This window comes from Crocodylus siamensis, chromosome 5 (assembly GCF_052110815.1).
Source record: "Crocodylus siamensis isolate JL-2025a chromosome 5, ASM5211081v1, whole genome shotgun sequence".
Classification (NCBI taxonomy): Eukaryota; Metazoa; Chordata; order Crocodylia; family Crocodylidae; genus Crocodylus; species Crocodylus siamensis.
The window spans coordinates 188,669,328-188,689,562 of NC_143399.1; the positions used below are offsets into that span (position 1 = coordinate 188,669,328).

At 45.7% G+C, this 20,235-nt stretch overlaps 1 protein-coding gene across 9 annotated transcripts in view; it reads right to left on the reverse strand.

Annotated features, from left to right (window-relative positions):
• Window positions 1-18,197: 18,197 nt before the first annotated feature.
• The window catches only part of ZMYND11 (zinc finger MYND-type containing 11), a 178,393-nt gene continuing 176,355 nt past the window's right edge, over window positions 18,198-20,235 (reverse strand). For all 9 annotated transcript variants that reach the window (XM_090047563.1, XM_090047559.1, XM_090047555.1 and 6 more), the window contains one exon: window positions 18,198-18,895. In XM_090047563.1, coding sequence (XP_089903689.1) covers window positions 18,773-18,895 — 123 coding nt within the window. In that variant the 3' untranslated portion in view covers window positions 18,198-18,772. The remainder of the gene's footprint in view (window positions 18,896-20,235) is intronic.

The following is a 20,235-nucleotide window of genomic DNA, read 5'->3' on the forward strand; positions in this document are numbered from 1 at the left end:
TGAAAATGATGGAGAACCCGTTTCAGGTGGTTCTGAAGAGCCAATAAACCACCTGCTAGTTCTCATGGATGCAGCTGTTGGTTATTGTCAGCAGCTTCCAGCATCCTTTGCACAGCCCTAATCTTTAACCTCATTCTTTAGATGTGACTTCAGAGCAGTGCTTCTCAACCTTTTCAGATGCAAGGCACCCCTTGTTAGACCCCTCCTTAAAATCAAGGCACCCCTCAGAAAATGCCAACTCGTAGGTTTTGTTTGGTCTTTTTTTACTACAGAAAACTAACATAGCAATTCTTCTGTTGCAAAGGACACAGACAGACCAGAACAGGGCAGACTGGTTTTAACACTGTGAGCTTCTGTATGAAATCTCTGGGTTGATCTTGTGAATCCCATTTGCATGCACACAGCGCTAACACAGTGCGGCGCCCTGGTTGGCTGCAGTGCTTTGGTTGAGATCCACCACCTTAATGGAAGAAGCATGTTGGTCTGTATTGTGTTGGGTGGCCTGGGCAGGTTATGCTCAGTTTCCAAGTGTCAAGTTTCATAAAGAAGAAATCCAACTCGGCAGAGGAGCCAAGGACTGCAGACGCAAGCACGGCCAGTTAAGCAGCCTTCCCTCTTTGGGAGAAGTCCCTCTGGCTGTACAAGGACGTGGGAGTGATCCTGGCCCTCCTGTGCTGCGTGCATTGGAGAACATTTGCCCCAATGCCCAATGTTTCCGGGGTGAGGGGGGTGGTGACTCGGAATAGCATCAGCAAAATAACTAGGGGGAGGAATTTAAAACATCAAACAAAAATGAAGTACAACTTTGGAAAGTGGCTTAAATATAAAAGAAGGCTGGTAAAGGGTTAAATAGGTTAATAGCATAATTTCATTTTGGTTGAAACAAAGCATTTCAGTCAGACATGAAAACAATTCTCTTCCGGTTCATTTCCTTTAGCCTGGAAACACCACCAAAAGCTTCCACTACCCAGCCAAGCTCTAGTGTTCACTCCGTCCTTCTCCAATGAAACGAGCATGCTTCCTTCTCCAAGGCTTTTCCATTGACTCCCTTCTCGGGGACGTTACATTAACAGTGCTGGCAAACACTTCTCACAACAACAGCCTTGTGTCGTAGAGTGAATTAGTAACATCAAGATCTCGAGGCCCAGCACCTCAGCCTCTTTCAACCTGCTCTTATCCATTAGTTTCTACGCAGTTTTTGTAGTGCACATTCCAGTTCTGTAATCTGCATTTAATTGCAGATTAACTGCATGTCCCTGCAGTTTATTGCAAAGCACGGTGCTAGCCAAATCAGGAACAGAAGCAACCGCTGCATTTTGCCACAAGTGATGATGATGGGGCTTCTCAAAAGCCAAAGTTCACCTGTATTCAGCATGTTGCACACTCAAAGATGAAGTCCATGCCCCAGGGAACTTACAATAAAGGACAGAAAACAAAGCTGCTATGAAGTCTAATCCATCTATTACCAGACAATGGTCTAATCCCAAAGGCGTGACATTGATTTTATTTAATTTCATGCTTTGGTGGACTGTCGGTGATAGGCTTCATGCATGGAAGTGTCCTGTGGAGGGATATAAATGAGGACGGGGCAGCAGAGGGAAGCACTGTGAAAAAGAACAGTATGAAGAAGAAGCTCAAGGATGGCTGGAAGAAGTAGTATGAGAGGAGAGAGGTGGACACAGTGTTTTCAATCTTGAGTATGACTTGTAAACATTCATATTGATGTTGAGGGGAAGCAGGTGGAGGGATTTAAAGAAAAGCCTTACTTGACTAGGGGCTGTGGTTGTACAGCAGTTCAGGTATCTCACTAAAGCTCGGAAAGCTTCAGTTCAGGTCCTCAGTGGTATAACTGGGGCAGGACAACAGGGGCAACTGCCCTGGGCTGCAGCAAGAATGGGGGACGTGAAGAACTGGTTTTTGCCACAGCCATGTGATTGTGATTGTGATAGCAGCAGCAGCTGGAAGTCACCACTGTCCCCGTGTGCAGCGTCCGCTGCAGGCCCCGCTCTGGAGGTATGCGTAAGGCTGCCATTTGACCCAGCTGTGAATACACACCTGCTCCCCAGACCTGAGAGTCAAAGGCAGCCGCATGCAGAGCTGGTCACGTTGCTTCCCCAGAAAGTGGTGTGCTGTAACCATGCTAACCCAACAAGCCATTTGGCTCACAATGGGCTTTGTTGACAAGGTTGGAGAGGCAAGAGGAGGTGAGGCACAGTACTTAGTACAAAACAGAAACAAAGACAATAAAGCAATAGTGAAGGTCAAGGCCTCGACAAAGCCAAAATGTTCATAATCAGGTATCTAAAGCAAGCACCTAAATTTATATTTAAAATTCCAGGGGAGAGGACACAGGTAGCTAATAATAAGTAGATAGATGTGCACTTATTTGAAAAGTATCAAAACCAACAGCTGCATCCAGGAATTGAAGGATCCAGTGTCTATAATACTGGGTCAGGAAGAGGCTGTGGCATGAGCAGTTTGTGGTATAGGATGCGGGATCAGGCCTCCCTTGAGGGAATCAGGGTGAGGACATAAAAATGTAGCTTTCTGTAACAATCACCTTCAGTGTTGCTCAGTCCCTCTGGTTCACTCAAAATCTCTGTTTTCACCATGATGTCTTGCAAAGACGCAGTCTGGAACTAGACACTTTGGAGGCTTTTCCCCGAAGTCGGACAGTGGAATTGTACCGTTGCACTGCGTTTAGCACGGCCGGAGGATGTCGTTTACACCGCATCAGTGCGGAGACACCGAGCTTAACTAAATGCTTCAGCAATCCCAGCTTCTTTATGTCGGTGCAAAATGGTGAATGAAGACGCATGTTGGACTCATGTCCAAACACATACAGAGAGCTTGGTCATCAAGGGTAATAGGAGCTAGGACCTTCTAGATCAAGGCTAGGCTGTTACTAAAGGCCTAAGTATGTCCACAGTCTGTAAAGATAGCAAAAGCGTAGTGAAAAACAATTTAGAAAATGTTCGTTTTTTAATTGAAATGTTATGAGCTGTATTGGGGGGAGGGGGGCTCTTTCTCAATTGGTGTAATGTGGCTGCTATTACGGGGTTTTTAAACACAGAGGCTGGAAAATTTGAGTCGCATCTCTCCCTGCTGTGGAAAAGTACACGCTCAGCAGGCTTTCAACTACCATGCTGACTGATAGCAAAATGACAGAGCACATCCAAGATGCTGGAATTTTGAATTTCCTAAGAAAATGAATGAAATAAATGAATTTCTCCGTTTTCCAATCCCTTCTCATGCCTGTCGCAATAGCTCTGTCTTGCTCAAGAGCCTTGCTCACCGTGCGTGCGTTGTCATTCCTGCTTGCTTGCTGACTAAATATTTACTCTGCTAGCACAGGCAAGCCAGCACATCTGGGGGAGAGTAAGCTGGAGGTTATTCAGGCTGTGACGCATCATTTTTTCTGAACGCAGCTTCTTTGTGATACATGAGCCAGAGAGAGAATGGAGCCTGACATTCAGCTTCTGAGCTGAGTTGCTGATACAAATATCTTCTTTTTATAAGTGAGTTGCTTTTTTCTTTTAAGTCTGGAATCAGTGAGAAATGGGAACCAGGGAAGCAACGGGGCCATTTTTAGAGTTGTGGGTCTGGCTAGACCTGCCCTTCAACATGTCGTATACCTCTAAAAGTGAACTGAACCCGCACGTCACTACTTTTTGCTCTGGATTCACTTTACACCAAAGAGAGATACTCTACACAGGCCAGATCCTCGGAGGATCCCCAGCCGTACCGTGCGTCTCCAGTACTCCCAAGTCCACTGCTCGTGTGCAAACACAATACCATATTTTCCTTCCTCGTGCAAATGGACAGCAATGCAGCCACATGTTCTCTTTTTGAGGTAGGGAATGAGAAAAATGGTGAAACCAATTTTGAGTTTGGTTGTCACACACTGTTTCCACTGAACTTTATGGTGGAACAAAATTCTCTTAAGCGAAGGCTCTTTCACACTATCCTTGCCAGCGTTTGTGCCTTTGCAGAGAAGTCAGTGCACCTGCCCCTAAGCCAGGGGTGGGCAATTATTTGGGCTGGAGGGCCACTTAGGGAGTTTTGTAGGCTGTTGTGGGTTGGGTCAGCACTACCCACCGCCCCCCGCACTCACGACAACTCATCCAAACTCCCTATGTGAGCAATTACTGGAGCAAGCAGGTGGGCCCATCCCTCTCCCAAATGCTGCTTCCTGCCTGCCCGTGGCCCCATCCCATCTTCCCAGCTGAGCGTGCCCTGCCCACAGTGGCCCAGATAGTTTCCACGGAGACCCCACATGCCCCAGGAGTGGAGGCAGGCAGCTGGGCCGGGGTGTGTGGGCAGCAGGGCTGGGTCTGGCAGTGGCAGTGGAGACTGGCAGTGGCAGCTGGAAGGAGCCACTGCCGTGGCGGCTGCCAGGAAGTGAGTCTGGCCACTGCACTCCCCCATGGGCAACAGCACTGGCTGCACACACTGGGTCAGGCAGAGCCGAGGGACCCGCCATGGCTCAGATAAAATCCCGTGTCAGGCCAGATCTGACCCGGGGGCTGTATTTTGCCCATCCCTGCCCTAAACGAAGATGCACTTCACCCTGAAACCTCCAATGGACGAGCCCCGGAAGGTGGATCTGAATGGAAAAAAATCAGAGCTGTACAAGGAACAGATGCAGAGTCACGGGTCCAGGGCTGCAGCCTCCACACCTGGGACTTGTGCTTATTCATACAAGTAGTTCCATTTACAAGAGCAAGTACAAGAGCAAGGCTTGCACAAACAGGTCCAGGGAAAGGACTCAAGAGTTTCCCAGTACCATAGTGCCATCCCCAAATTGATGTTTAAAATGGTAACTGCCTTTTTTCCCCCTTAACTCTGAATTAATCACTAATACTGATCAGGCAGCTGGCATCTCTTGTACAATGGCTTTCCAGCTCTCACAGAATCTGTGGCAAGATGGGCAGACTCACGCTATTGTCCCAGACCCCACCACATACACAAGTTCAAAAGAAGATGCGTTCCTTTTTTTCCATCCTCTGAAACTCCTGAGTTAAAACATTACCCATAGCTATGTAGTCACACTCCTTTAGGACTAGAGGTGCACCAATACATCAGTCCAATATTGGATCAGCACTGATATAAAGAAAATTGACTGTATCAGAAATCGGCCTGATGTGTCTGATAATTTGGATAAACACCTGTACATGCTCACAGCGCAGCATGTAGTCGGCAAGGAGCACAGCCTAGGGAGCTGCATGCAACTGGTAAGTCTGTTGTGGTGGCAGGGGAAGGGGAGGGAAGAGCCATAGGGGGCTAATCACCTCCATGGTGAGGGAGGGGCTGGGACTGGGGCTGGGGCTGGGGCGGGGTGCGAGACAGAGCCACAGTTCATCCAGAGGGCATGAGGAGGGGTGGGATCCAAAGGGGCATGGGGGGGGGTGCTCCCAGATCTGCGCAGGGCAGCTGCTGCTGGGACTGTGCCGGGCTCTTCCCAGCATGTGGGGGTTGGGCTGGGGGTGTGCTCTGGCAGTGCTGGGAGGGAAGAGCTATGGGCGGGTACAGAGAATTTTAGCTGGCTGCAGCCCCGCCCCTCCCAAGACCTCCTCCCAGTGCTGCCAGCGCCCACCCCGAGCACAGCCTGGCCCAACCCCCCCCCCACACACACCGGTAAGAGCCCAGCACAGCCCCAGCTTGCAGCTGCAGCCCACCCCACCCCATGCAGATTCAAGGGCACACGCCCCCCCCCCCCATGCTATCCCAGGGTGCACACAGTGGCGGGATATGCCCCCCCCGTTCTGCCCAGATGAGCTACGGCTCCATCCTGTGCCCCACCCTACCCCATCCTGACTGGGCAGCGCCCACCCCCTCATTCATCGCAGTGGCCTTGATCTCTCCTCTCCCCTTCCACCACAACAGACTTACCAGCTGGATGCAGGGCTCCAAGCTGCCAGGCCGCTTATCAGAAATTGGACCAGTATTGGCCAATATGCCTCCTTAAAAATCAGCTATTGGTATCAGCCCCCAAAATCTCTAGCAGTGCACCCCACTCAAGGACTTATATCATTTGGCTTTGTGTTTTCCAGCCGTGTAAAAAGAAGAGCATCACAATGATGTAGTTGGTATGACTCTATCTCTCTCTGTGATACGAACCATACCATAAAACCAGACCACTTGTCTGTATCAAAGATACATTTCATTTTCTTTTTTAAAGAAAAGCATTGTTTGGGGTGCGTCTAGATGGCTTTGTGCTTTCTTTTTTGATGGAAAAATAGAATGAAAATACACGTCCTGGCCAGGAAGCAGCAGATTCTGAACAGTTTTCTATCAAAGAGGCTTATAAGTTGTTGCCTTTCTTAAGCTTGTTTCTTAAACTTGTGAGCCTTACCTAAAATGGCATCCTCCATGAGCTTTTTGCTAGAGAACAAAGACTGCAGTCCCCTTCAGTTGTGTGTAAGAAGCTGTTGATAGAAAGATGGATATAGCTTTCAAAAAGAGTTATGATAGTGCTTCTCACACTCCAACTGCAGCAATGTGCTCAGCCTGTGCTTCCAGAGCAATTATGGTTTGACTTAATGATTTAAGAGGAGACTCTGGGCACAGACAGAATGAAAAAGCATTTGATTGGATTTCTCTTGCAGCGAGTTTTGTGTGATGCATCATTGATGTCTCTTCTCCGTCTGTAACCAGGAAAAGAGCACTTGGGATTTCAGTTCGCAGTCAGGACTCAGCCCACTCCGGTCACAATCAGAGCTTTCTGGAAAGGGACAAGATGAAGTCTTAATGAATTTAAAAAGGAGGGAAAAAAAAGTGGTGGTTTCCTATTAACGAGTTGCAAATCAATGGAACAATCCTGTGTTTTATAGCTTCAGTGCTCAATAAACATTTCCCAGCTAGCATTCTAGTGCTGCCACGAGATATCACACTATATATTTTTCCATTGTTGCTCTTTTCTTTCTTTTTTTAAATTTAGGGCTTTTGGCCAGTTCTGAATATGAGAGGATCAGCCTTCTACTGCAAGGTTACTCTGTGTTTGAGGAGGAGGTGGAAAAATGTCACTGAAATACATTTCCATTTGTATTTTTCACCCAGCGTAGGCATATCAGTCACATACAGTAAGCCAGAAGCATTATTGAAGCAGGGCAAGCAGGGCAGCCTGCTTAAGTTGAACAGGGGCAGGAGAGAGTAGCTGCCATTGCTTCTGTACAAGCACACCAGTGGAGGATGGCATCCCAGAGTCACTGCCGCCCCTGGCCCCAATTGCTTTGTCAAGCCTAAAATAATAGGGAATGTTAGGATTCAAAGTTAGGAGACCACGTACACATGGCATGTCAGGGATGTCAACATATATCTGGCAGCAAAGGGCATTTGGAGGGGACAGCTGGAGCGCCTAGTGTTAGTCTCTGTGGTGTGCTACTAATATGGTAGTGGGCTCAGTTGCTGAAACTGGCTTAAGATAAGTCTGGTTGAATGTAGTATCAGCTTAACTGATTTGCATCAAAACAGTTTATGAAATGTCTGTTCCAGACTCCTCCTTGTTTTAAGTTAAATCAGTCTCCCAGCATCCCAGCATTTTGCATTGCTGGGCTGTCTGATTAAGCAGAGCAGGGTTGGCTCCACTCCTCTGCTCCTTAGCTGGAGAAATGAGGGCCGTCTGACAAGTGGGGGGTGTAGCCCAGTCTGCACAGGGGGGGCTGCCCCCCTCCCAGCAAACCCCAGCTGGGATTTGTGACCCGGGGGAGGGTTAAACACCCCTTCCCTCACTCAAAGTTACTCCTAGCTGCAACTGTGGACTACAAATCCCAGAGACACCTATATGCAGGAAGAGGAAGTGATGGGCAACCCTGCAGAGTGCAGCTGTTGTAAGCCTGGACTACAAAGCCCAGAGACCTCAGGGGCAGCAGGAAGAAGAAGTGAGCAGAGTCAGAGAGCTATGCTGTAGTGCCCTGCCCCCCCCCCAGCTTCTGGCCTGAACCACTACAGGTATGTGGCTGCATTTCCTGAATTAAAGGTAAATGTCTCTTCACTTGTTTCAATTTAATCTGTACATTCTAGACTAACCTGCAAAGACTGAATAGATTCAACCTCAGGTTTTTTTGACTGTCCTAGCCTAGAAGTTCAGCGCACATACACCACTTTCAAAATAGCCCAAACCAGTTTAAGGTAAACCTGAATGGATATAGTATCAGACTTCACTGGGTTAGATTAAATCAGTCCCAGATCCCCTCTAGATTCAAGTTAAATCACAGTTCCCCAGCATCCCAGGAGGCTCTGCACCTCACCTGCAAACCCCCACCTCACAGGGCGACTGGGCTAGTCTTTGCCCAACTTATCTGCTTCAGCTGAGCAGGGAGGTCTGCTCTCAGCCATGCCCCCCCCTCCCCTCCCCCAGCTTCTGGCCTCAGCCCCTGCAGGCATGTGGCTGTATTTCCAGAATCAAAAGTGAATGTCTGTTCATTTGCTTATCAGTTCAATCTTTGCAGTTTAGACTAACCTGTGAAGATTGAATCAATTCAGCTGTGGGCTTTTTGACTGTCTGTACTTAGCCATACAGACCTTGCCATACAAGATCACCCCACTGCTTTCCCTGGCATCCATGCCTGCACATGCTTGGTTCCCGGCTTTCCGACCAGGCCTCTCCTTGGCTGGTTCTGACACGACCTCTTGCTCACTCCCAAAAAAGTATCTCTGCCCCACTGCAGCACGGAGCCTTTGCTAAGCTTCCCCTAGTCAAACTCCTGTGACTTGCTTTGGGGTTTACAACCTCCCCCAAACTGACAGGTGCAGCCTGTAAGAGACTGGCCAGAAACCTGCTGAGGCTCTTGTATCATTTGGCCAAGCTGTACATATCCCAAGCATCCTTCCATTCTACGGTAAACCCATTTTATGGTAAAACTCTCTTTTGGGGGGAAACATCCAAAATTTCTTTTAAGCCCCTCTCTGACTAATTTCTCTTCATAGCTCTTGTGTATGAGCGAGTGCAGTGACCTGGCTAGCGCGTGGCATGCTGTTAGTCTCGGCTGGGTGGAATGAACCTAGAGCTCATGCCACTTGTTGGTTCTCATGCCTGGCATAGACGAGCCTATCTGCTATTTTGCAGTGGATGGCCAAGCCCTTCACCACCCCCATGCAGTGTCACATGCTGTTAGTCATCAGACCTGTTGTGGGGCAGGAGCTGTCAGTCTGTGACAGTGCTTATTATTGAAGGGTAAGGTGGAGAGAGTGGACAAATGTATTTTCAGCCAGTGAGTCATGCTCCTCTCTTCAGCTGCTCTTTGAAAAACATGGCCCAGTTTTATGTGAAGAGCCCAAAGCACAAGGTTATGACATTGCTTCTGTAGGGGCCTAGCGATATAGCTTGACCAGTGCTGCACCTGGGCTGGTGTTTGCATGTAAAGGGCGTCATCTTTCTTTTCCAAGTTGTTAATGGACAACGGTGAGTGACTGTTTCAGGACTTTGTTAGGCTTTTATTAGGTTTCTTATCTGATATATTAGAGCGGGGGGGCTTGTCTGTTTTATTTTCCTGGCTGGTTATGACTTCAGATTTCTTGGAACTAACACATAAGCAAAAAGAAATAACACCACTAGTTCATTCCTCTCCCCTTCACACACACTGAAATGCACAACAAAAAAAATTACCTTCGGAGGGGCTCTAGCACCTTTTCCCTTTGTGTCAGAGCAATTAACAGCAAGAGCATGAATGCAGAGGTGGCTGGGCCTCTGCTGCTGGTTGTGGCACCAAGCCGGCAGTGGTGGCAGCTGCTACCACTTTAGCAGTGGGAGTCCCATGCTCAGGCTTCCTGGAGGCCGGTGCCCTGTTCGCTCTCGCCTGCTCCCTGCTCCCCACATCCCTAGTGGCAGTAGGACTGCAGGGGCCCCAGGAAGGCTGGAGGAGCACCATACTGCTCCCACCACTTGTCCCTGACCTGGTGTGGCACTGCGCTGCTTGGCTCCTGTGGCCAGGCGGTGGGCATCCCAGTTCCTGCTCATATTTGGTGCCTGGGGCAGCTGCTGCACTTACCCTGTCCTGGTCATCCTATTGGGAAGGGGTGGGAGCTCTGGGAAATCACTTCTGTTTCTGCTGCTGCAGCGTTCCTTGGGGCCACTGTATGCACTGTAGTGATGATCAGTATTAAGTCTTTGGATGTCTGAATTTTTGACTGTGGACTGTTCTGAATTGTGTCTCATGCATGTCAGAAATGAGATGAGTGTAATGCCAGCTGATACAGCCAGACCAGGGCCTTGCGCTTCTGGCTGCGGGCAGGCTTGGGTTGTCAGAGCTGTACCACTGTAGTGCAGTTGTGCCTCCTGTCCGCAGCATGTTGCACGTTGGCGGCACGCTGCCAGGCTGGGCAGGGGCCCAGCTCTCTGGCACGGCTTTCTGGATCATTATCAGACTAGACTGTGGGATACCTCCAGGAGGCTGGGGGAGCTGTGAGAGGAGGAAGTCAACTTGTTTCTAATGACAGTGACATTTCCAAACTGATCTCTTAGCACAGGGGTGACTTAGATGGCAACGGAGAGCGTGGAGAGGAGGAAGAAGAGTTGCATGGCTCCGAGAGGCAGCCGGTTATCTCAGCTGCCTGTTTGGTTGGTTGAGTTTTCTGCAGCAAGTTAACTATCAAGCCCATCTGTCTGGATTGAATGTCCAGAAACCCAGGTTGCAAATCAAGGGGACATTTCCTCTAAATTAATAAATGGCTTGCTTTACTCTTCTGCCTGAATTTTGATTATGGCCAAAGCTACAGTGACCAACAGCTACAGGCCTTGCTGTAGTTCCTTTGCTGCTCTAACAGTCCTTCCCAAGGCATCAGCAGACATTATATTTAAACAGCTTCAGAGTGTCTCCAGCATGTGGAATTACAGCTTATTTTTAGGTACATCTGTGAGACAAATCCTGCTTTCCCAGCGGCTTTATACTATTGACTTGTCTGCTATCGACTTGTGGAGCGTTACTTATACTATACTGGTGGGAAAGAAGAATCTGGCCCATATTCCTGTAGTAAAGGCCCTTTTAAAATAGACTCTTATTTTTCTTCAAGTCTGTGGAGCTGCTGCTGCATTATCAACAATTATTTATCCCCTTTTAAGTGAAAATTATCAGCAAAGCAAGATCCTGTTCTTAGTTTTAGCTCCTTCATTTGTGTTTGCAATTCCTCCAACATTCTTCACATAGTTGCCCAGAGCGTCAAGGAGCCGTGGGGCTTCTCTGTTCCTGATGGTCCACAGAGCCTGGTGAGAGCAGAAGAACCATATTTACAGCTCATTTCCTTCTCGTTCTGTTTCTTTCTCTAATTTTCAAAATTTCGCTCAAGGATTTTCCTTAAACAAGTCTTAACCCAGGGCCTACAATACTCTGGATCCTTCAGCCTTCCAGAAATGGATGTGATGACTATAAATTATAAAACTTCTGCAAGGTTTCAGAAGGTCAAAGGTAGATTTATTTTTAAACCGACTTTAATCTTATTCTTCCCCCATCAGAAACATTTGAACCATTAGCTGCTTCTCACAGCTGGTCAAACCTTTCCACTTCTAAATTTCTCTAATGCAAACCATTAGGGTAAGGCATTTCTGGTTTTGAAACGTGCCCTTTTTAATTTGATTTACTAAAGCATTTGGAAAACATATGTACAGCGCACATATGTGCACTCACTCAGGAAAGCTAAAATTGGCTGGGTAGCCCATAACTACTGGTAGCAAATCCCAAGCATATTTCATATATTCAGTCATCTGGAAGCTGGAAAAGCAAGCAAGCCAAGAGTTGTGCGTCTCACTCCACCTAAAGGAAGCAGGAGGCAAAATCTCAGCTCCTCCCCATTTTAAGGTGACTGGCTCAGGGGATAATAATAGAGCTAGACTGTCTCTTAGGGCTCACAAGCCAAGGAGCTCTAACTGTGGCTTTTCCACGTGTAAGGATGGGAGAGCAAAGCCTTCCAGGAGGGGTACGCTGCCCTTTTCTCACTGAAAGGGGGAGTCTCTGCAGATGGGAGGCCCTGCAAGCGTGGACTTGGCTGAGCTGGGAGACGGACATCCTTCTTTACTTCTCTCTTCTGTCCTTCCCTCACCCCCCCGCCACCCTCTTCCATCATCCCCCAAGCAGCAGTAGGAAGTAAATATAAGTGTGTGTGTGGGGGGGGGTCACACTTCTCTGTGGGGCCCTTCCTTGCTCCATAGTGACGGCCTGTAAGCGTGCGCCTGTCTCCTACTGATGGCTGGTGACCATCTCCCCCACCAGGGACTTGACATAACATGGGGGTGCTTCTATGCTAGATGCTATGGCGCCGCAGTGATGTGCTACAGGGCCGCCGAATCCATTGGCAAAAACCGTGCTATGGCGATGCTGCTGCTACATCGCTGTAGTAAAGCACTCTCTCATTATAGTGCATTGCTACAGCGACATAGCGACCAAATATAACCATGCATGACCAGCACAGTGCAGTGCGCCAAAAGGAAGTACTAAATGATGGCCCAATAACAAAGGTGCCATACGGCCATGTGCAGCGGTACCCGTAGGGTCGCGGGATAGGACTCTTAGGGCCCAGATTCTATTTCACCTAATGAATTTGATGGTGGAGAATCTCTGCCATCCCACAAGGCAGGTGAGCGAACGACGAGGGCTGGGGAGTGCTGAGCATTGTATGTGTGTGCATGGTCTCACTTTCTGGAAGGAACATTTGAGACCTTGAGGTTTGCTGTGACCAATCCACCCTGCCCGAGGTCCTCGGTTCAAACACAGGACATGCACTTTCCTGTTAGAGCTACTGGGTCTTGTTTTCCCCGGGTCTCCTGCATCGAGCAGCACTGTACCGAGACCTGTCAGACAAGGGTTGTTCCAGATGGGGCAGCCTGGGCCCTGATTCCAGTTCCACTGGGAAGGAGTTTCAAGCAGGCCAAGCACCAGGTGATGAGGCCTGCTCTCTGCCCCTACAAAGTACTTTATCCCATTTTCCTAATAACTCTACAGTGCCAAGCGCACAACCAACACTGAAACAAGTGCTTGCCCCACTTCCTTCCCGCCCATCCACCACCAAGGCTACATCCACCCTCCTGCCCCAAGACACAGTTAGGCTGTAACTTGCTTATCTTCCCCCTAGCATAAGGATACTTTTCTTCTTGGCTACCCAAGGGGCAAGCCTCAGCAGTGATCTGCTTTTATCCCTGCCTGGCCTAGTAATTAGGCTGCTGTTTGGTGAGTTGGAGACCATAGGGGAAGTGTGCCTACATCTTTACTCCCTCTCATCTCTCCTGTGCTAGACAGGCTTATTAACTACTGGGCACCAGCCCGCTCGTTTCAGTTTGTTCCAATCAATCACTAGTCATTTTTTTCATTGACTAGTTTTGGGGGTATATATTGTGTCCACAGTGACAGTGAATCATGAGGGGTAAATGGACTTAGACACTTCTGGGGCAGTAGTGAATCTTTTCCAAGCTTATGCAATTGGGACAAACCTAGCAGCATGGAGCAAAAGAGTAGCTGTATGAGGCACTGAGGCAAGTGCAGAAGATTCAGGCTATTATTTAAAATGAAATCCCTTGTATCTTAGATGCCTAAGACCTGTGCGTCTCGGCAGTGACATAGCTTCTACCCCGGGCATCCCCGGCAAGAACTACGTCAGTCCTAGATTCCTTTGGGCCGGTAAGGAGGCCGAGGGTAGCTCGGCAATGCAAGAATTCAGCAAGCACTCCAAAAAAGACCCTCGCTGAGCTTCCTGGCCCAGAGGTTAACTACTCAGCTACTTGTTTAGCACAGCGATTTAACCAGTTATGTACCCACCTTACAGTACTTTCATCATGTGAGCATTCACTAACAATGACTGTAATGGCCAGAACGATTTTAAAGTCTGGGAAACCTCAGCACACCAATCTTTCCCATCAGTACTCCAGATCCAGTAATGACTTCTCCAGAAGATAGTTGCCTTGGTTTCTCTGTTGAGTGCACTCAGACTGCCCACCTGCTTTGCTTGTCTTCAGGCATTCAGCAGCATCAATGTCTCATATGGGTACGGACCTATATAAATCACAGCACGACAAAGGGTTTTTTACAGCCCACTCAGCACACAGAGCCAATTTTACGGGCATTTCACAGTGGCCCCACCCCACCCCACCGATTGGTCAAGGAGCCCTGGCAGCCCTGTCCCTCACTGCTGATTGGTGCCAAAACACTTTTGCTTTTCTAACTGGAGCCTTCACTTAGTCTACATCACTAGCTTAGCCTCTCAGTAGCTCTCACTCAAATCACGTGCTGTATGGCTGCAGTGATTGGTACGCTTTCTTTGCTTTCTGGTAAGCATTTTTTGGGGGTTGATTCGGTAGGAAATTGTGGCCAATGCCATTTTTCATGGTGATCATGGAGATTTACATTTTTTGCAGTTTCTGCAAAAAATCACAAAACCGTTATTTAAGTAGGTCCCTACCTATAGGCAATATGCTGTTGGACTTCTCTAACAGATTAAACCACATCACCATCAATGACCACATCAATAGGAGAAAACATGAGTGCAGTAGGGGCTCAATGACAAGGACTGAAGAAAAAAATTACAGCCTAAGATTCAGGTAACACGCAGGTAACACGCTTTTGAAAAAAAAAAAAAAGAACCCAGGGTAGTAAATACAATAGATTCAGTTCTAAATAGTGTGGCACCAAGTAATTCCTGCTAGGTACCTTCTTTATGACTGATGGATTTGGGTAAATAAGATAATCGCAAGACAACTTTAAATTTAAGATAATGCCACCCTCCTTCCCCCCACATTAGTTTTTATACATGGAAAATTATAAATTTGTTACCTTCTGTGGCAGCTCTGACTCCAAGGCAGTCAGTGGCTCCAGACAAGCAGAAGCAGCCGTAGCAGCTCCGAGTGTGGCTAGGTAAGGGCTGGAGCTGAAGACAGGGAGGGGGCAAGTGGCTGCAGGTGGAGGAGCAGCTGGTGGGGCAGGCCACAATCTCTTCTTCCTGCACACTCCTTCCCATGCTGCGTAAGTCAACCTGGCCCAGGGCAGCTCCAAGCCAGTACCTAAATCTTAAAATGAGACTTTTTCTCTCCTATGTTGATTGAGGGAGAAAACCCCCCTAAAACATTGATTTGAGGTAATGTTCATTTAAAACCTTCAGGCATGGTCTGTCCTGACCTGCTTAAAGTCATATAGTAGGATATGATTTCCTTGCATGAAATCCTTGAGTGGAAAACTAGCAGCTCTTCCTTGGGTAACACCTGGATTTGAGAATCCTGAAACTATGCACTTGCTGTTAAGTTTACCTAGTTTTTGTAGCAACTTCATAGAAAGAAAGCGGGAATTTGTGTTTCATGGTGTAATTTTAAAACGAAAACCTGTACCACAAGTTACACAAAGGACCTTTAGGGTGCCAAATGGGTCTGGGAATCCAGTGCCTCATGCTATGTTATAAAGGTAATACAAGTACCCAAGGGAAGTTTGGTGTCAAAGCATGAGCTCCACAGACACACAGGACGTCACCTGCACTACCCAATAAGAGAGGTATTAGTATGTTAAACCTCGCTCAGGAAATTAGATACCCGACTCTAGACTGCAGAGGTGCTCTCTCCACTTGACAGTCACAACCCCAAACCCTCTCCCAAACTTAGATGACTGTGCAGCTCCTTTTCAAAGAGCACCATGAACCACCTCCTTTGACCCAGGAGCCCAATGGTTGGAGTACTCGCCCCGGATGTGAGACACCCAGGTTCCATTCCTGTGCAGGGGAGACGCTCACCACTGGTCTATAGGAGTGGTTGTTCTCCTACTGTGTGTGGAATAATTAAATATTAACTCAGTGGGCAAGAATCTGCCCCTCAAACCCAATAATGGGGACACTCGCCTGAAAAAGGGGAGCCCTGAATTCTATCTTTGCTATAGTGACAACTTAAGTATTTTATGTAAAGAAAACGTTTTAATAGACACTATAGGTGCCTCCAGGATTAGGCTGCTGCTGAATAAAGGTTTTGAGGATCTAAATTTTGGATTTAGGAACCTACAATAAGAGGAAGTTGGCACATAAATGCCTATGTCCTTTTGTGGAGATAAGTTGTTAGTTACCTATCATGCAGAATCTGATCCTTGGTTCTTTTAAGAATCCTTTGACTAAATATCTGGTTACAGAAACATATGCAATGTGGAGCACAACAATGGCTGAAAATGTCCACTTTGATTCTGCCATGTGCCTATTCTGGGTCAGAAAGACCTTTTCTGAGACCGTGATTTTTCCATTCTTCCTTGTTACAGATACCAGATTGTGTTTTTACTGAATCCAGCACTTTGCTTCAGTTTCCATCCAAACAGATGAGTTTTCCTTGCAAACATAGTAAGAGAGCACCACTGGAACAATGCTTATATGTAGCTCCCCTTAGTCTAATGTAACTCTAGGCTAAATTACTATTCGATGAAAAACATTGATAGATATTTTCCTAAAAGACATGTGCTTTAAAGATATCCTGAAGTAGGAAAAATAAAATAGTATGTTAAAGTATGCAGATTTGCTGGTTATCAACCCAATATGCCAGATTAACAAGAAACACTTCCACAGTAAGGTTTTTTTTAAATACATTTATTAACCAATGTTAACACATTAAATGACTATATATTGCTAGTCAGAGCAGCTTACAAAATGCCAGAATGCATCATAGAACTGGACAGCCACAATGAATAATTACAATGTGCATAGTGGCTAAGCTCAACACTTTAATATAGCTTTATGATTTGCAGAAAAATTCATTTTTAAATCATGATTCCTAAAACAATCAATTGTAATTTTACCTAAAACTTATACAAAACCAGGCCACAATCTCTTTTTTTATTTTTATTTTTTTTGTTTTTTTTTTTTAAAACACACAGTTTTCACGCTGTAGTAACTTGGAAATGTGCAACCGTGTCAACAGAGACAAAAAAGCCAAAGTAACACGAACCTTACTTTCATGCAGCTATCAGTTAAATATTACATATTCTGGAATGATTTTACACCAAAAATATTTCCACAATAACTTGCTTTCATAGGGGTGGATCGAAGTTTTGGAACTCGTAAAGTAATCTAACAAGATTTGTTATTTTTTTTTAGTTGTGAAGTGTTTTACAGTCACAACACAGAGGCGACATAAGTTAATTACACGTCAGGCAATAATGTAGTTGTGGTAATGCAAGTTGCCATTTAGTTACTATTATTTTCAATCAACTTACCATATGGTTTTGCAACCTACTGGGTATTAATTGGCAGTATCTAGTCAATTAACTTGTACCACCACTGTAAGTAAAAAAAGATCAGGATTTCAATGGCAGTTCACAGAAGTCTTGGTCATACTTCAATTTTTGCAATGACCCTGACAAATCCTAGAGAAAACTTTTAAAAAGGCTTTCCTCTTGATTCTTCAGCTTCCATCTTTCCATCATGTAATTGCTTTCAATAAATACCAAAGATCGAAATAAATATTTACAAATTATTCTTCTAATGTCTCAAAAAAATAGCTGGATGATAAATGGGCATTTGAATTAGTCTAAGACCAACTTTTGAAAGAAACTAAAATGCTGGACAGTTTAAAAGAAAAAGCTGTTTAAGTAAGCTTTACACCTATTTAAAAATTGTCTCTGAACATGGATGCAATTCATATATCTATATATAAAACAAAGAAAAAAAATCATTTTTCAACTATCGATCCATTCCTATTGGTAATGTTTCTTAATCCAGACATTCCGCAAAATACAGACTTTTTACAAATCACGGCATCTTTAATACAAGAAAATTAACATGCATTATTCTTCATTCTGAGTACAGTGATGGAGCTCATTAATAGGCAATGACCCATTACTACAAACATAACGGCTTCTGTGAAACTTAAGTGCTTTTTCCTTTTATTATTAAGTTACAATGGAATAGGTGACACCAGATAATAGGCAGCCCAATGAGACTGGAGGGGGATGGTTGAAGGAAGGGGCGGGGGAAAGCAATAAAGAAATTTTTATGCCTCATCTAGAATTCCATGTATGAATAAAGGTAGTTTTTTTGGCTTTTCTTTTTCTTCTTACAAGCACTCATGTTAGGACAAAGATGAAATGTGCAAACTTTAAAATTTAAATATTCATTTTCTCTAAGATCCAGCTCAGTAAAAGATTACCCCAGTTCCCTGCGATTTTAAACTACAAGATCAAAGCTAATATTTTGTTATAAAAGTTATATATTGAAAAGAAATAATGAAAATAAAACACGATTGGGAAATATTTAAGAAAAAATATGCAGGACTAGCACCTGCTGTGTCAACCCTGTTCCCTAAATTCAATCATATACCCACTGGTATAACCAATAGATAATGCCTTTAAACAGTAAAATTAAGCTGAACAAAACCAGCTCAACAAGGTTAAGAAATAAACATTACATCAAGGTAGTATGCTTTTTTTTCTGAAACAGTTCTGTAGTTCTTACATTCAGATCTAGTTTTTAAATGTTCCTTTTGTTAAACTCACGTGGCTTTTCTTTTTAGATCTGGTTTTTTTGAAGGTTAAAATCTCTGTAAAACCTAAAAATGTTTTAAAATTTGCTGAAAATGCAACAAATCCTCGAGTTTTAAAATTATTTAAAGTAACCCGCTCCTTCAGAGGTTAGACTGACTTTTACCAACAACATTTTGGAGGAGCGTTAAACAGAAGATTGAAATCACTGTGCAAAATCTCTTTTTGAAAAGCGTTTAAAGGCTGGTGCAAAATGGGAAGCAAATTTGAAACAATTTTGGCTTCTTGGAAACAAAAACCGCTGTGTCTGAGAATAGCAATCATCGGGGTGGTCTGCGAAGAGAGCAGCAGCGCCTTCATCTTTTTCTACGGCAGGTACGTTTGTGTTCGGCATGCCAGTGTTCCTGCTGACACTTGATAGAGCAGTAGGAAGTATTCCAGCAGCAATGGTACATGGCCTCCTCTTCGCAGTTGTAGCACTGCAAAGAGAATGAACGGCATGGGATTACTATCACTTGCAGTATCAATCCTGACCAACCCAAATGCTCTCTCACCTGTTCTTGATCCCACTGGCATTGAGCAGGAAGAATTCCTCTTTCATTTGGGTGGGTGGCAGTAAAGAAAGGATGGCATTTTTCAAACCTGCTAAATAAGGGCTGGCCCCCTTCCTCCAATGGAAGACTTCCCTGCCTGTGAAGTAACAAAATTAGTCTACACTATATCTCTCCTGCCTGCCATAGCAGAGCTGGATAAATTGGAAGCTCAACTCCAATTTAGTCGACAGTACTTTTCAGCCAGAGTCACCCACTGAGAATAGTGGAGAATCCAGTTCTTTGGGGCAGGGATCCTCTTTTCTGTTCTGGGCTTGTATAGGACATAATACAATGAACTCCTAACCGTGACTGGAGGTATTAAGTCATCATACAAACATTAAACCAGACACACTCATGCAAACAAGACGAGAGACTGGGTGCAGAATGTTGTCAGAAAAAACTAGCCGTTTTTGGTTTGGAGATTTTTTTTTTTTTTTACAGGTCTCACAGCTAGTGTCTAGACTCCCTGGAGGAGAGGGAAATTAAGAAAATCACAGAGAAATAGACTGGAAGGGACCTCTGGGGGGGTCATTTAGTTCAGCCTCCTGCCTGAGACAGGGTCATCCCTAACTGAACCATCCCATACAAGGGAGTTCCCTTCTCAGTGGGAAAACCGCAGCAATCAAATCATGGGGAAAAGTGGTATTTGCGCTTCTATTATCTGATAAGAAACGATGCAGATTATCCTGTTCTGAAGAACAGGCTGGGCCCAGGAATAGGCTTGGAGGTGAGAAAGGGCAGAGAAAATTACAGTTGGGTAAAAGGACATTTCCATTATCCCCCCCCCGCCCCCCGGCTCTTATTCACATCTAGATACCGAAAGATGATAGACATCTTTAATTAATATTCTGCTCCCGTCATCCTAAGTACCCTCAGTCTGTGCTCTGTACACTGATCCCGCATGGCAAGGGGCCCCAACTGATCTGCCTCACTCATCTAGTTTTGTCTCTCTCGTGCACAGGATAAAGCATAGGATAGCTCCAGAGGTGAGTGTCTTACTATAAGAAAAAGGAGGCTCAGTAAGAGAATTTAAAACACTGTGCAACAGTGCATCTAGAAGCTTGGTTCTTTCCTGAGCCCCTCAAGGAGGATGAAAACGGCTTTGGTGTTCAAAGGACTTGCTTCTGAAAAGGAAATCTTGAGGATGGTGTGAACAGCAAGGAAGTGCCCTCTATTTCTTTTTCGCCAAGTGTTAGGGCAATGTTCTGCATTTTACTGCAGCAGGA